The 13,310-nt window shown below is 48.8% G+C and overlaps 4 protein-coding genes across 5 annotated transcripts; 2 read left to right on the top strand and 2 right to left on the bottom strand.

Moving 5' to 3' along the window:
• Positions 1-61: 61 nt before the first annotated feature.
• Positions 62-2,107, bottom strand: LOC128723401 (pre-mRNA-splicing factor CWC25 homolog). Its single transcript, XM_053817135.1, has 2 exons — positions 2,013-2,107; positions 62-1,948 (listed from the first exon to the last, which is right to left on the bottom strand). The coding sequence occupies exons 1-2, from the start codon at positions 2,028-2,030 to the stop codon at positions 62-64; spliced, it is 1,905 nt and encodes a 634-aa protein (XP_053673110.1). The 5' UTR covers positions 2,031-2,107.
• Positions 2,108-2,452: 345 nt separating this feature from the next.
• Positions 2,453-3,488, top strand: LOC128722979 (translocon-associated protein subunit gamma). The gene is made up of 2 exons (XM_053816680.1): positions 2,453-2,728; positions 2,813-3,488. Exons 1-2 carry the CDS (start codon positions 2,593-2,595, stop codon positions 3,232-3,234), a joined length of 558 nt encoding a protein of 185 aa, XP_053672655.1. The 5' UTR covers positions 2,453-2,592; the 3' UTR covers positions 3,235-3,488.
• Positions 3,489-3,982: 494 nt separating this feature from the next.
• Positions 3,983-7,480, top strand: LOC128727185 (REPTOR-binding partner). Of its 2 annotated transcripts, none has more exons than XM_053821066.1 (3): positions 3,983-4,264; positions 6,522-6,603; positions 6,710-7,480. In XM_053821066.1, exons 1-3 carry the CDS (start codon positions 4,217-4,219, stop codon positions 6,922-6,924), a joined length of 345 nt encoding a protein of 114 aa, XP_053677041.1. In that variant the 5' UTR covers positions 3,983-4,216; the 3' UTR covers positions 6,925-7,480. The 2 variants fall into 2 exon arrangements, with proteins under 2 accessions (XP_053677041.1, XP_053677040.1); XM_053821065.1 differs by having other exon boundaries at positions 6,707-7,480.
• A 1,345-nt stretch (positions 7,481-8,825) lies between these two features.
• LOC128725099 (titin-like) lies at positions 8,826-11,522 on the bottom strand. Its single transcript, XM_053818820.1, has 2 exons — positions 11,511-11,522; positions 8,826-10,823 (listed from the first exon to the last, which is right to left on the bottom strand). Exons 1-2 carry the CDS (start codon positions 11,520-11,522, stop codon positions 8,826-8,828), a joined length of 2,010 nt encoding a protein of 669 aa, XP_053674795.1.
• Positions 11,523-13,310: the final 1,788 nt, after the last annotated feature.

Below are 13,310 nucleotides of genomic sequence, written 5' to 3'. Positions count from 1 at the left end.
GTGAATTTTTATCCTCTCTCCGGGAAATAGTATTGGCAAAATTAAACTCACTTCTTGTGCTTCACCGTTTTACGAAATTTGAATTCATTGCGCCATTAGATCGCTGGATGTTGTTGCGATTGGATCGGATGCGCGATTCGACCGTTTCGGCTGCGGCGGCTCGTTTGAATTGCTTCGTTAGGAACTCCTTATCGTACTCTCGACTGTGTGTGGTTTCCTCACGGTGATCTTCGGCCTCATACCGCTTTACGTTCGATTCCCGTTCCTTTTCGCGCCACTGCGCGTTGCTCATCATGGCCAATCTCTTCTCCTCTAGCTCTTCCTCCGTCAACGGCCGCTTCTTTTCTGTTGGTTTGCTCCAGGATGGCTTCTGTTTCGATTGTTCCGCCTTTATCTCCTCCCGGTTGTACAGCCGAACATCTGCTGAGCGTGATTTGGTTTCCAATTTTTCACCCGATGCCGTTACTAAACCGAAGTTTCTAACCTTCTTGGCGCGTCTTTCGTCGTCGGAGTCCTGCGCTACCGGACGAGCAGGGGAAGATTCCGGCGAATCCGAATCGGATGTCGATGCTGATGAGCTGGATGATGGCGTCCTGCGAGGTTTTGTCGGCCGTTTTTCCGGCTTTGTCCGGTTGGGACTTGTCTTTCGAGGACTTTGCGAACGAGAATGGCGCCTGCTCTCTTTGGCTTTCTTCTTTTCAACTGATTTTTCCCGCGATCGATCTCGACTGTGTTTGGCTTTCGACGAGCCAGCTTTACGGGCTGGTGACCGCTGCCTAAAACGATTTGTAGGACTGTTTCTACGTCTATCCCTACTTCTAGAGCGGCTTCTGTTCCGTGAAGAATCGTTGGCGATACCCCGAGAATTTCTATGACGCTTCCCATCGTTTGTATCTTCCTCCGAAGATTCCCTTCTTTCTCTTCTTGCGTGTCGAGAACGTTCGGTGTTTTTGCTTGGACCTTTATCTCTTCCACGTGTGTCACGATCGTCTCGCCGAGAATAGTCGTCCCGTTTTGCCCTATGACCATGTTTTCGTGTCTGTGAATCTTCCCTATCTGATTCCGAAGAACTGGATCCGTTACTTCTCCGATCAGGGTGTCGTTTCTTCTTTTTCGAACCAGTGCTTCCCATCATGTCCAACTCTTTGGACAGCTTTTCGTACTTCATGGAAAGCAGCTTGTTAAAGCTAACGCCTTCCTGGTGTTCTTCCGCCATGGAGTTTTGAACTTTTTTATACTTCTCTGCCAATAGCTTATCTAGATCTGTATCGCTATCATCGCTACCACTATCGGAACTGTTAGAGCTATTACGCTTCTTGCTCTTTTTCTTTTTTTTATCGCTCTTTTTACTTTTTTTAGCCTTTTTTTCCTTCTTTTTCTTTTTCTTGCCATCCGACGATTTCAAACTCTCATCTCCCTTGAGCAGACGATGAAGTTCCTTCAGCTTAACAGGATTTTGTAGGATCTTCTGGCGAGATTCGATCTGTTTCTGTTTGATCAGCATTAGTGGATCCTCCATGAGCTTCCGGGCAAGATCCACCTGGTCGTTGCTGAGTACATCCTTGTGTTGTCGGATCGAAAAGGGAATGCATTCGTGCTCGACATGATTTTTTGGCTGAGCCACACCGAACGTAGAAGTAGAAGCTTTTTCTTGGGCATCGAGCTCCTCGAACGTCTTGTCCACGGTTCGGCCCAGCAGATATTCCTCTCGGTTGACCAACTGTGACGGTCCCCGGTACATCCACTCTAGTTTCTTATCGTCACCGTCATCGCTCGGTAGAACGCCGGACTTTTGTCCCATATGTTTCAGCTCCTCGCGGCTTCGTTCCTCGTCTATTTCACGCCGGAGCTCGTTCAAGCGTCGCTTTTCGGCCGCCTCCTGTTGCTCCGCTTTCCAGACACGCTCTTGGTTTTTCATCGTGTTCGGGTGCCATGATTTTTTCGTATTCTGAAAAGAATGAAACACTAGACATGAGCCGCTGCGTTTACTCACGACATAACTGGAGACTTACCAAGTCGCCACCTCCCATTTTAGGACACTTTTCATTCAATGTTTAATCAATACACCAGGAGTTAGTCTTTCGCGCAAAAAATATGTTTTGTTTGGATTCAAGTATGTTGACACAAGTATATCAAAATTTGACATAATAAAGCGATTTTGGGTCACTAAAATCATGATGTAGGATAAAGATTTATTTCTCTTTAGCTCTGGTGCATTAATATGAAATATTATTTTAATTTGACTAACATGTTTTTGTTGTGATAGTTTTTGTAGATTTTATCTGATTTTTGTAATTTTATCTGCTTCTATAAATGCATTTTTAAACGCTGATTTATTTGGCTGCACTGTTTTGCAGGTCGTCTTGGGTAGTCAGAATGACATTTAGGCTTCCACATCGTCAAAAACTTGACACGTTTCGGTTACGTTTACGTTTGCCCCGGTTCGCGTAGCATTTTGTCGATACGGCTTTCGCATTTGTGGCTTTTCCGTAGGACTATATACTCCAAACGTGTCTGGTAGATACGCGTGCGTTCAGCATCCATTAGTGTTGTTTTACCGTAAAACTACAGCCTAAGAAACTACTCTTCATCATGGCCGAGACCACGAAAGACCTGGGTTTTACCAAGGAGGAAGAACTGCTGCTGCAGGATTTCAGCCGAAATGTGAGCACCAAATCGAACGTAATGTTCCATGGCAATGCGTTCATCGTATCGGTTGTTCCCATTTGTAAGTAACACCTTGCGATATCTTCCGTGGATTTCCGGTAGATTTTCATTGACGTTTTTGATTTTTTATCGTTGCATCTTGCAGGGTTATTCTGGAGAGTGCATCAAATGGACCTGCTGCCGTCCGTGGTGTTCTTCGTGATTGTTACGGGACTGTGCACGTACCTGCTGGCCATGGCTTATCGCAACACCAAGTTCACGATGAAGCACAAGATCGCTATCAAGCGTGAGGATGCGGTAACGCGTGAGATGACCGCCCAGCTGTCCGAGGACAAGAAGATGAGCCGCAAGGAGAAGGACGAGCGTGTGCTGTGGAAGAAGATCGATGTGGCCGAATACGAGGCTACTACGTTCTCCATCTTTTACAATAACGCTCTCTTCCTGGCTATCGTCATCTTCGCCAGCTTCTACCTGCTGCGATCGTTCACTCCGACCGTCAACTATATCTTTTCGATGGTCAGCGCCGGAGGACTGCTCGCCCTGCTGTCCACGGGAAAATCTACGTAAACACCAACGCACAATAGTTGGGGCGAAACCGTGTTCTTGAACCAGCTAAGCTAACGAGATGGTTCGATCGAATTTTTGCTATCGAACAGGCGCTTAACTACTCCAGTTTCCCCCCTCTTCAAGCAGTAAGACTTACTAATAATTTAAACTGCAGGTGTGCCCAATAGGTGCATGCTTCGTTTCCACTGTTACGAACTGAGACATTCATTCACTCTGTACGCCGAATCGTTCCCGTTCGGCCGAACAACAATCATTCGAAGCATCGCTCAGTAAAGTTTAAGTTAAAACAAATGCTCCACGTGTTACAAACTGGCTGAACTCGGGACATCCGAAATTGTTTATCTGGGGCAAGGATCTTTGATTATTTACTAAATTTTAGATACTTAATTTCATTAAGGACTAGGAAGTAGACGTGACCTGATTGAATTTTTATTTTCAAGAACAGGACATGTTATGTAAAAATTTTTGAGAGGGTTTTGTATGATTAACTAGCAAAGTTACTTCATATTATTCCCAAAAATATAAAAAAAATCGAAAAAGTAGAATTTAGTTATAATAACGATGATTTGTAATGAATATTTTCGTAAATGTGCAAACAACAATGTCCAACAGAGTTGCCCTTCCCTGGCTCGACGTCACGCTGTCAAAGTTTTGAAAACAAAGCCCGTACGCCATACTGCATGGTGAACAACATTACGCGAAGCAAGAAGAAGTCAGACATTACGCAGAACAACAACATCGAGAACGTGATCGTGCAAGGTGCTAGCAGTGTGATTTTCAGAAGATTTTGTCTACAGCCGCAGCGAGTTGAATTTTACAAGCGTGAGCCAAATATCCATCACGAAAGGTGAACATTAATTCCAGTGCAAAACCAGCGCACTTTTAGAATCGTGAAATATCGTGCCACAAAGACAAAGTGCTACTTTGTGGTCCATTCGCCTTTTTATACGCACGTCGAGTTTCGCAAATTTCCTCATCAAAAATGGATTACGAAGAGCTGACGACGATGGTGGAGGAGCAGAATCAATCGGTAAGTAGGCCCCCGGGGAAAGGATTTCGGTAAAAAACGTGCCCCGTGCCGTGTGTTGTGATGGAGACGGAAGTTGCGATAAAAACAAAGATGGCGGCAAGCCACCGATGGTGCTGTTTGTTTTGATTTCGTTCTTCCGTTGGACCTTGAACTATTCATCACCCACGAATGGATGGATTAATGGCTGATGAACGGCATAAATTAATGTCAATTCGTACCGATCAAAAAGTTCGCCTTTGGGTCGGGAAAATCTGATGTAATACCTGCTGTAGTTTCCCCGAATAGAGTACCATTCGTGGCCTCCCTCCAACCCACATTCATGACGTCATGGATCAGTCGGAAGGCTGGCTGTGTGAGAAAAAGTTGTTTACGTTGCCGTTTCATATAGCCACCAGAAAGAACGCTCTCTCCCTCTCTTTCAGTCTCCCCTGTTCGTTTGCGTTTGCCCTGCTCTCTTGTAACAAGAGCAAGTCTGGGTTGGTTGTAAAAAAAAACAACAACAAAGGAACCACGTTTCCCCTAAGGAAGGGTTCGACGACCTGTTCTTGCAATAGAATGTTAGCAAGGGTGCGAAATACGACGCAATTTCCTAAGCGTGGCTTGGGTTGCTTTGATTTTAGGGTGCGCTGAAGACAGCAGATAGCTTCACGGTACAATTACAAGGGATTTTTGTTTCAATTTTCAAGACATGATCCTTCAAGATGGGTCCTTGTGGCATATTACACAGCATGGGAGTACGCACGTGCATTTGAAGCAGCGATAATCGTGTAAGAAGCAATCGCATCAGACAAAATTTTCGCATGCCCAGTTGTTCATCCCTGCACCGTATTCCCAATGCGTAATACACCGTCCCACTGGTTGGTCTCGCATGCTACCAAACGTACTACGTTCTCTCACTCTCACTCTCTCTCTCTCTCTCTCGCTTACACCCGGTCGCGAGAGACAAATTCGCGGAGAGAAGAACGCTTACGCAAATTACGTCGTTGGCCACCGTCGTATCGCGCGCGGTCCGCCTTCACACGGCCCAGGGGGTTGGGGTGGTAGGGGCGTATGTTGGGGGTGGTGGTTGCGGGCGGAGAGAACGGTTTTTGCCGCTGATTCGCAACACAGCGAATGGCGCAGCACCGTTTCGTTGCCGTCGGTGCGCTTTGTCGGACGGGTGTTGTTGCGTCGTGGTTCCGCTGGCTGGCTGGGTTTGCATCGGAAACCGGGAGATCCACAGTCAGTTGCGTGTTGGCACTGGTGGTCGGTTGGACAGATCCGCGAACTGGACAGGGACTCTGTGCACTTGTCGCAAGACACCGTGTTTTGTGGTATTAGAATCGTGTGCCGGGACCATCCCCGCGGGGTTAGAGATTTTCGGGCGTGAAACACGGAACCAACCCAACAGGACACGCTTGTCCGGTTCGTCGATTCGTACGAATCGGATTACGACGACGATCATTCCCACCGGCAGCTGCAGCACCCTTCGGTAGGTAGGTGAAAGAAGGTCCTGCGGCAGACCTGTGTCCTTTCCCATGTGCATTGGTCGCATGGCCACAAGACATCGTCCTTTTTCGCTGCTCAAGCGTACACGTGCGTTAGTTCTTGTCGTGAAGAACCACCCCATTACGTTGGGGGAAGTCCGCTAGTGATGTGGAGTAAAATTACGTCGCAAAACGTCATCCACTTGGCGTCGTAGAACTCTCGATATCGGTGCTTTTGGGTTGTTCGTTTTGCCCGGTGCAAGGTGTGCCTTTTCCAATGTAAAACTGGCTTTGAACTCCCGTCAGGATATATCGACATTTTTTTGCTGTTCCATGCCGGTTGAAGCCAAAAAAAGGTGGGACGATGAGCACACGTTGAAGCGCCGATGCGTAATAAATCGTCACCAACGGACCGTGCCAACCTGTATCTTCTCCATTCCCGCATATGACGTCGTTTATCGACCCTCACTCACCCCCCTAACCGGTGGCCACCGATTGGTAACGGGTTAGTTAAGAGGAGAGCCCTCTTTAGCTCGATTTATTAATAGCAAACCTGCGGCATGAAGGGCAAAAGGATAAAACGCAAAGAAGCAACCTTGCGCCCGGAGTTCCTTTCCCACTGAGAGTGCTTTCCCGAAATTCACCTTCGTCCTTGAATGCAATTCACTTTCGCCAGACGAATGCCGTTTTGTCTGGTTGTTGCTGCCCCTTCGCTTCGTTTATTGATCGTACCGTAAATGACGTGATTATGACTCTAATCAGTGCTCGTGTTCTTTTCTCATCCGTTCCAGGAGCGTAAGGAGAGCGGCAAACGTGGGCGCAAACCCGGTCGGAAGGTATCCACGGAGAAAATCGATATGAAAGCGAAGCTCGGTAAGTATACACTAAGCGGAACGAGGTGTGCCCTAAAGGATCTCGGGTTCTGCCACCAGATGATAGTAACGAATGGTGTCCTTTCTTTCCGGTGGCGGACAAGCAGAACGCAGCCGGCAGAGTGCACGCGAGTGTCGTGCCCGCAAGAAGCTCCGCTATCAGTACCTCGAGGAGTTGGTGACCGATCGCGAGAAGGCTGTCGTCGAATTGCGCCACGAGCTGGAAAAGCTGTACAACTGGGCGCTTGAGGTGGAAGCCGGTCGCTGCCCGGAAGGACTGCAGGAACTCCTGGAGGAGATGGGAGCCATGAAGCAGGAGTAAAACCGCACAGCACCCAATCCAACGCCACACGGCGAGGACAAGCGTTTTGTTTCCGTTGGAGCACCGTTTTGCTTCCCGTTGAGGTTTAGATTTAGTTCACGCCAGTTGGCTTTGTTAGTTGCGTTCCCTCCTGTGGATTTGCGTTGGCCACGGACAGAGTCTTTATGCTTCGGCAATGGGCTCGTTGCTACACGGGATCAAAAATCCGTGCGGTTTCGTTGCATTTTTAACGTGGTTTAGTTCAGCTTGCGTTCCTTAATGATTTCCGGTTACGTTTTCGATTGTGTTCTGTTTCGAGCAATTTGCCTAAAAAAAGATAAAGAGAGTGAGAGGGTGAGAAAGGATAGCTAGGAGTAGCGGGAGAGAAGCGATAAAAATAACATAAAAAACGAAAAATGAAAGTAAAGTTATACAAAAAAAAAAATGAAGAACAAAAGTACATATGCACTCTGAATTATACCGATTTAAAGACGAAAAGTAAAAAAAAAACCACAAAAGCAAAAAGGACGCGGGACAACATTACCTCAGTTCACGAAGGACAGTCAACACAAGCTTCTGCGGCGAGTGTATTATCAGTTAGCTTACAGTAAGGAGGTACAAATGCGAACGTAGGGTTTCAAATGGTCTGCACGTTGCGCCCTTCGGTGGAGCGCAGGGAAGCGAAAAGGGCAGCAACTGTAGGGCCCTGGGATAAGGTTACGATTAAGTATTTTTTGTGTTAGATTTTACAAGCGAAGCAAAAGGAAGAAAAAAAGGGGTCCAACACGAAAGGACTTCCGATCGAACAGCCGGGGGCGAAACAATCCCGAGCAGAAGCCCCTTTCGATGGATGCTATTAATAAAACCATTCTCCTTTCTTTTTATCGGCAAAGAAGAGCGTGCTCTAATCCACGATTTGTTGCTGCTATCTGGCTTCGTTTGTGGCAATCCGTAAACTTCTGTGAAGGCACACCGAAAGAGCAATCAAGAATACTATTTTTGTACGATAATACGAGTTTGGCAATTATATGATAAAATAAAAGCAAAAACCGGCGCGTATCCTTCGGCGCGAAGTAATGAGTGCGTTTTTGTGATTCCTTTTCTGATGACTAAAGAGATCCTTGCTGTAAGGAAGAGCCTTGTGATACGAGAAATGAGTAACGATAGCGTGGTAGGTTATTTTTTCTTCATTTTATTTTGCAACAATAGCATCAATTCTACTGCGCAGCGTACAGTGTCTTCAACAGAAGGAAGAATAATATGTACAATAATACGGCAAAACAAAACCCCAACGTGAACGAATCTACGAGTCCTGCTCCAGATCCCCGATGGATCTGCTGCAGGTCCCGGTTTCTCCGATTCGTACACGATTTGGTTCCTCTGCTGATAGCCAACCTGGTTCTACCGCCTCTCAGGTTCCACTTTGAGCTTTGGGGTTTGATTTTTCAGGCAAATCCTTGCGGATTGTATGCGTGTGCGAGAAGCCAAAACAACAACAAAAAAAAAACGGTGGGGGGGAACTGTTTCACAAAAACAGGCCCACCCGTGGCACCGGGTCGTCACTGGTGCGGTCAGTTATTTTTTCCTTGGCAAAATTGGCATAACAAAACATAAAAAAAAATCGATTTCGATTAATTACGATACAAGTACACGATAAAACAAAACACATATAAAACAACAAGCAGCAAGCACTCGAAACGCTCGCTCACGTGGTCTTAGATTAGCGAATCCCACCCCCGTGCCAAACGATCCGTCCGGTGCTGCGGGAGTTCCGGGATGCGGGAATGCGCTCCGAAAAATGCTTGCCGATTCCGTGCGGCGGGTGGGAGGGTGGTAGACGGGTGCCCTTCTTTGGTGGTCAGTCTCACGGGTGAGTTGTGGTCAGTCGCGTTTGGGTCAATGAAAATCCCTCCAACGACGGCTTATCGGGCGGTTGGTAACGAAAACCCGGTTGGTGTTTGATACTGGAACGGAGCCAGCTGAAGTAGCTGGAATGGTTGCGGTTGTGATTCGAGCTGGAAACTACCACCCGGGTTCGACGGTGCTGTGAGTGCGTACGTAACTGGTTGCTGACCGTAACCGGTTGTGTGGTGCATTCCCGTGGCACCGTTACCGGATGGTGGCGTTACGATCACTTCCTGCTGGTTCGATCCGGATCCGTAGTGATCGGAACCACCGTGCAACAGGTGTCCGTACTGCCCTCCATCCTGGCCAGTCGATTGAGGACCCGTTCCGTAGTCAGCACCCTGCGAAGTCTGACTCGGGAACGTGGAGGGTCCGTACTTTGGCTGCTGACCATAGTGGATGAGCTGGTGGTTGAAGAAACTGGTGGCATCAACGTTGCCGTACTGCTGCTGTTGTTGTTGCTGCTGCTGCTGTTGAAGCTGCTGTTGCTGTTGCAGTAGCTGTTGCTGCTGTTGCTGCTGATACTGCTGGAGCTGGTCCTGGTGCTGTTGAAGAAGAGACTGATGAGATTGTTGTTGCTGCTGCTGCTGCTGTTGCTGGTGTTGTTGTGCTTGATGTCCGGAGCCGCTGTGGAAGACGGTGGTCTGAGTGTAGTGAGCTCCGTGGTCACTTCCGGTGCTGAGTGAGGAGTACGACGCTCCCATGCCCGTCTGTGCATCGCCCGTATTGTCCTCGGTGACTGGTGCGCTGGATGCGTGCTGCTGGGACTGCTGTTGTTGTTCCGTCTTCTTCGACTTTTTGCCCTTGCTCTTTTTGTATCCCGTCTTGGTCGTGCGGCGGTAACTGTCCTCTAATCCAGCGTATTCCTCGTGCTGTTGCGATTCGAAAGGATGCAGACGCGTGTTCGAGTAGCTAGTCGACGAGAGTTCCTTGTCGAAGGGGAATGGGAAAGAGCCCGATTTAACTGGCACTGGATACGGGACCTTCTTCTCCACGGGGTACGGTTGTGGGACGTACACCTTCACCGGATACGGTACCTTCTTCTCGACTTCGACCTTCACCGGAACCGGAACCTTTTTCTCGACCTCAACAGGAACCTTTACCTCAACGGGATAGGGCACCTTCTTCTCGACAGGATAGGGCACGGGTTTGGGGACCTCGTAAGGTACCTTCACCTCAACCGGAACCGGAACCTGCACCTGTTTGTACACCGGGTAGGGCTTCGGGACGTGCACCACCTTTTCGACGATCTTCTCCACCGGGTAGGGCTTGTCAACGTGCACGATCTTCTCCACCGGGTACGGCACCTTCACCTCTACTGGGTAGGGTTTCGGGACGTGCACCGGTTTTTCGACGATCTTCTCCACCGGATAAGGCTTTGGGACGTGCACGACCTTTTCGACGATCTTCTCCACTGGGTAGGGTTTCGGGACGTGAACGATCTTCTCCACGGGGACGTGAACCACCTTCTCAACGATCTTCTCCACCGGGTAGGGCTTTGGCACGTGCACAATCTTCTCGACCGGGACCTGCACGACCTTCTCCACCGGATACGGTTCCTTCTTGACCACCGTCTTCACGTGGTTGTGATGGTGATGGTGATGATGGTGCTTGATCTTGATCTTCTCCTTCACGATGTTGTGCTCGCCGATCTCGTAGTGCTGACTCTCACCGACGGCCGCATCCGGCGCATCCGAGGTCGTATCGATGACGCCCTTATCCGAGCGTGTCGTCAGCTCGGGCGTTTTGCGCGTCTGCGTTTCCGGCTCACCGTCGGAGGCTGCGTGCTTCTTTGGCTTCTTGCTTTTCGGCTTGCCCAGGAAGATGTGGATTTTCTTGCCCGTCTGGCGCTTCTCGTGCTTCTTCACCGCCTGCCACTGGCGATCTTCGGCCGGAGTTTGCTCCAGCATCGACAGTCCATCGTGCTCGGCGATCGCTTCCGGCTGCAGCTTTCGGCTCTCAAACTCCAGCGCCAGTGTTGCCGAGATGACGACAGCCACCGATGCCACCAGTATCTGCAAAACGAAACCAAGAACGCACAATCGGTGGGTTAGTTTAAACGAAGGGTGTGCTTCTAAAGGACGATTAAATGCTGCTAAGTATTAAGTGCTGCGTCTTGTCAGCATGCAACTGCATTCATAGCGGAGCAGTACGCAGCCACATTTTAAATGTTGAGCCGTACGCAACCTTCAAACGTGACGATCATTACTTCGAAAGATCATGAACAAAACAATTTATTAGATCAGACAGTATCAGCCGTAAGATATAATTTTTTTCAATCAAGGGGTGTTTCTGTCCATGGATTATCTCTAAAACTAGCTTCAGGCAGCTTAGGTTAATGCAACGGCGAAGCAATCACTTTTGGTGTCCTTTCAGTCATTCATTTTGGGTTCACTAGCACCAGGTGGTTCAGATTCTTAGGCTTATCGTGCCCTTTATCATTGTTTTGTATCACAAAACTTCACTGGGAACAGTGTAATTCACGCAATACCAAGAAATTGTTCATAATTCGTCACAAACTCGCTCGTTTTCTGTCAGTTCGTTCGTTCACATTCACAAAGCGTTCTGGGAGGCAAGTTGGTCTTCAGTTCACAATCGAATTCAGGACTCAGAGCAGACTATCACCCGCCACACATTATTTCGATGGTGCACTAGGGTCCCTTCGAAGAGGTTCACAAAACCACGATCCTCACGATCCTTACCGTAAACTTCATTTCGATACACTTATGGATGGACGGAGAGTACAAAGTTTACTGGTTGAACGTTTCGCTGCTGCAAGCCTATTTATATATTAATTAACCAACCCAAGCGTATCCGGTGGGTTTTGCCCTCCTAGGTATCGGCCATCCCCACCAGCAAAAGCTCAACAAAAGTAGAGCGGGGTTTTTCCACCCACACGGTGCATCGTATGAAAAATGCACTGAAAAATTGGCCATGCACTCGGCGCGTTCGTTTGCATGGGGCCGTGTCCGGATCGGCGGGCAATGTTTTCCGCACTCGTTTTCCACAGCGCGCTACGACGGGGGAGTGCGAGGGTGGAAAACTCCCTCAACCCTCCTCCCTCGGGGGTGAGCTGGTGCGCGTGGTGTAAGGGAAATTGTTGTTGCCATCACGCTCAAGTAAAAGGGCTTCCATTTTTAGCGCCAATTAAACGCACCCTCCAGCCCCCGCGTGGCCACGGTACTTTCGCTTTTCTTTTCCTATTTCCACCCCCGTGTGCTGGGACGGGACGGTTTACATGCCCGCTGGCCCACGAGCTTTTGCGGCGTGGGGATGTTGGCGGAGGGTCTCACACGAAGCTACTTTCTTTTGTTTTCGTTTTTCACCACCCTGTGTGGTGGAGAAGCAGCAGCACCCCCAGCGCACCACCCATTGAGGGGGCGGGAGCTTTTCACGCTCGTCCACGATTCGCGAAGAATCACTTGCGGCGGATGATGGAAGCCATTCGTGCAGCAGTTGGTGCGCAACAGGAGGAAATGCACGAAACGACAAACGAAAAACATTTCATACAAGCCGGTAACGAAGGCAGGAAAAATAATACACCCCCGCGTCTCGAGTCTCAAGGGGTGTGAGGGTGAAATGAAAATGTGGGGAGGAAAATGACGTCCTCGCGGACTTTGGAGCCGAGTTTGGAAATGGTGTGGCTCATGGGCTTAAGAGGAGTTGCTCTATTAGAAGGGTATTTTCGGTCCTCCCAAAGAATGAATGATGGAGTTTTAGAACTATTGGATTGTGATATTTGAAGTTTTTTTTTTCATTTGGAGTCCTATCGTTTAACATGCTGAAGCATTGATCTGTATCCATGACAACGACTTGTTCATTGCCTCGTGAATGTCCTTTAAAAACCATGGCACACTTTGTTACATACGCGTACATGCGGTTCTGTCAAAAGAGGCTCGTTTGAGAAGCACCCAGCCTAATTGCACGAGGGTGCATTTTTCTGCGAAAAGGAGAGTGCACCCGGTCGGGATGCATTCGAAATGTCCGCCCTGGGTGCAAAGAAACGATGAATATGTTTCTTTTCCAACCGCGCGCACGGCACCCCTGTTCAAATTAGCCACGTTTTCAAACGCAAACCGTTAAAAGGGCTATGCGGTAGGGCAGTAGCCATGCCGGGTACCGTGCATTTCTCGTACGTTCGATCGTGCACGTAAACTCACGCTCGTGGGCGAGTGCTGGCCGGTTTCGTGACAGTTGCGGCCATGGTGGGTGGGTGAGCTGTCAAGGAAAAAATGGCGATCGGCGCCATTTAGCTGCAGTTCATGCCGTGGCGGCTGCACCGATTAGGCTGCCAGGAGTTCGATCAACTTTCGCCGTCCGGGAAGCGTGTGGAAAATGCGATAGATGAAGGATGGGTGTTTCGGTATGCATTGGTGTGGCATGCGCCCGTCGGGGGCTTTTCGTGGGGCAGCACTACGACCAAGGGGCGAAAGAAAACTTGCCCTTACAAGTGATCGTACTAAGAGGAGTAGAAATGACAAGCGATAAAATTAAGTAATAAT

The sequence above is a fragment of the Anopheles nili genome, chromosome 3, assembly GCF_943737925.1.
Source record: "Anopheles nili chromosome 3, idAnoNiliSN_F5_01, whole genome shotgun sequence".
Lineage (NCBI taxonomy): Eukaryota > Metazoa > Arthropoda > Insecta > Diptera > Culicidae > Anopheles > Anopheles nili.
This window is presented reverse-complemented; position numbering and strand designations above follow the sequence as displayed.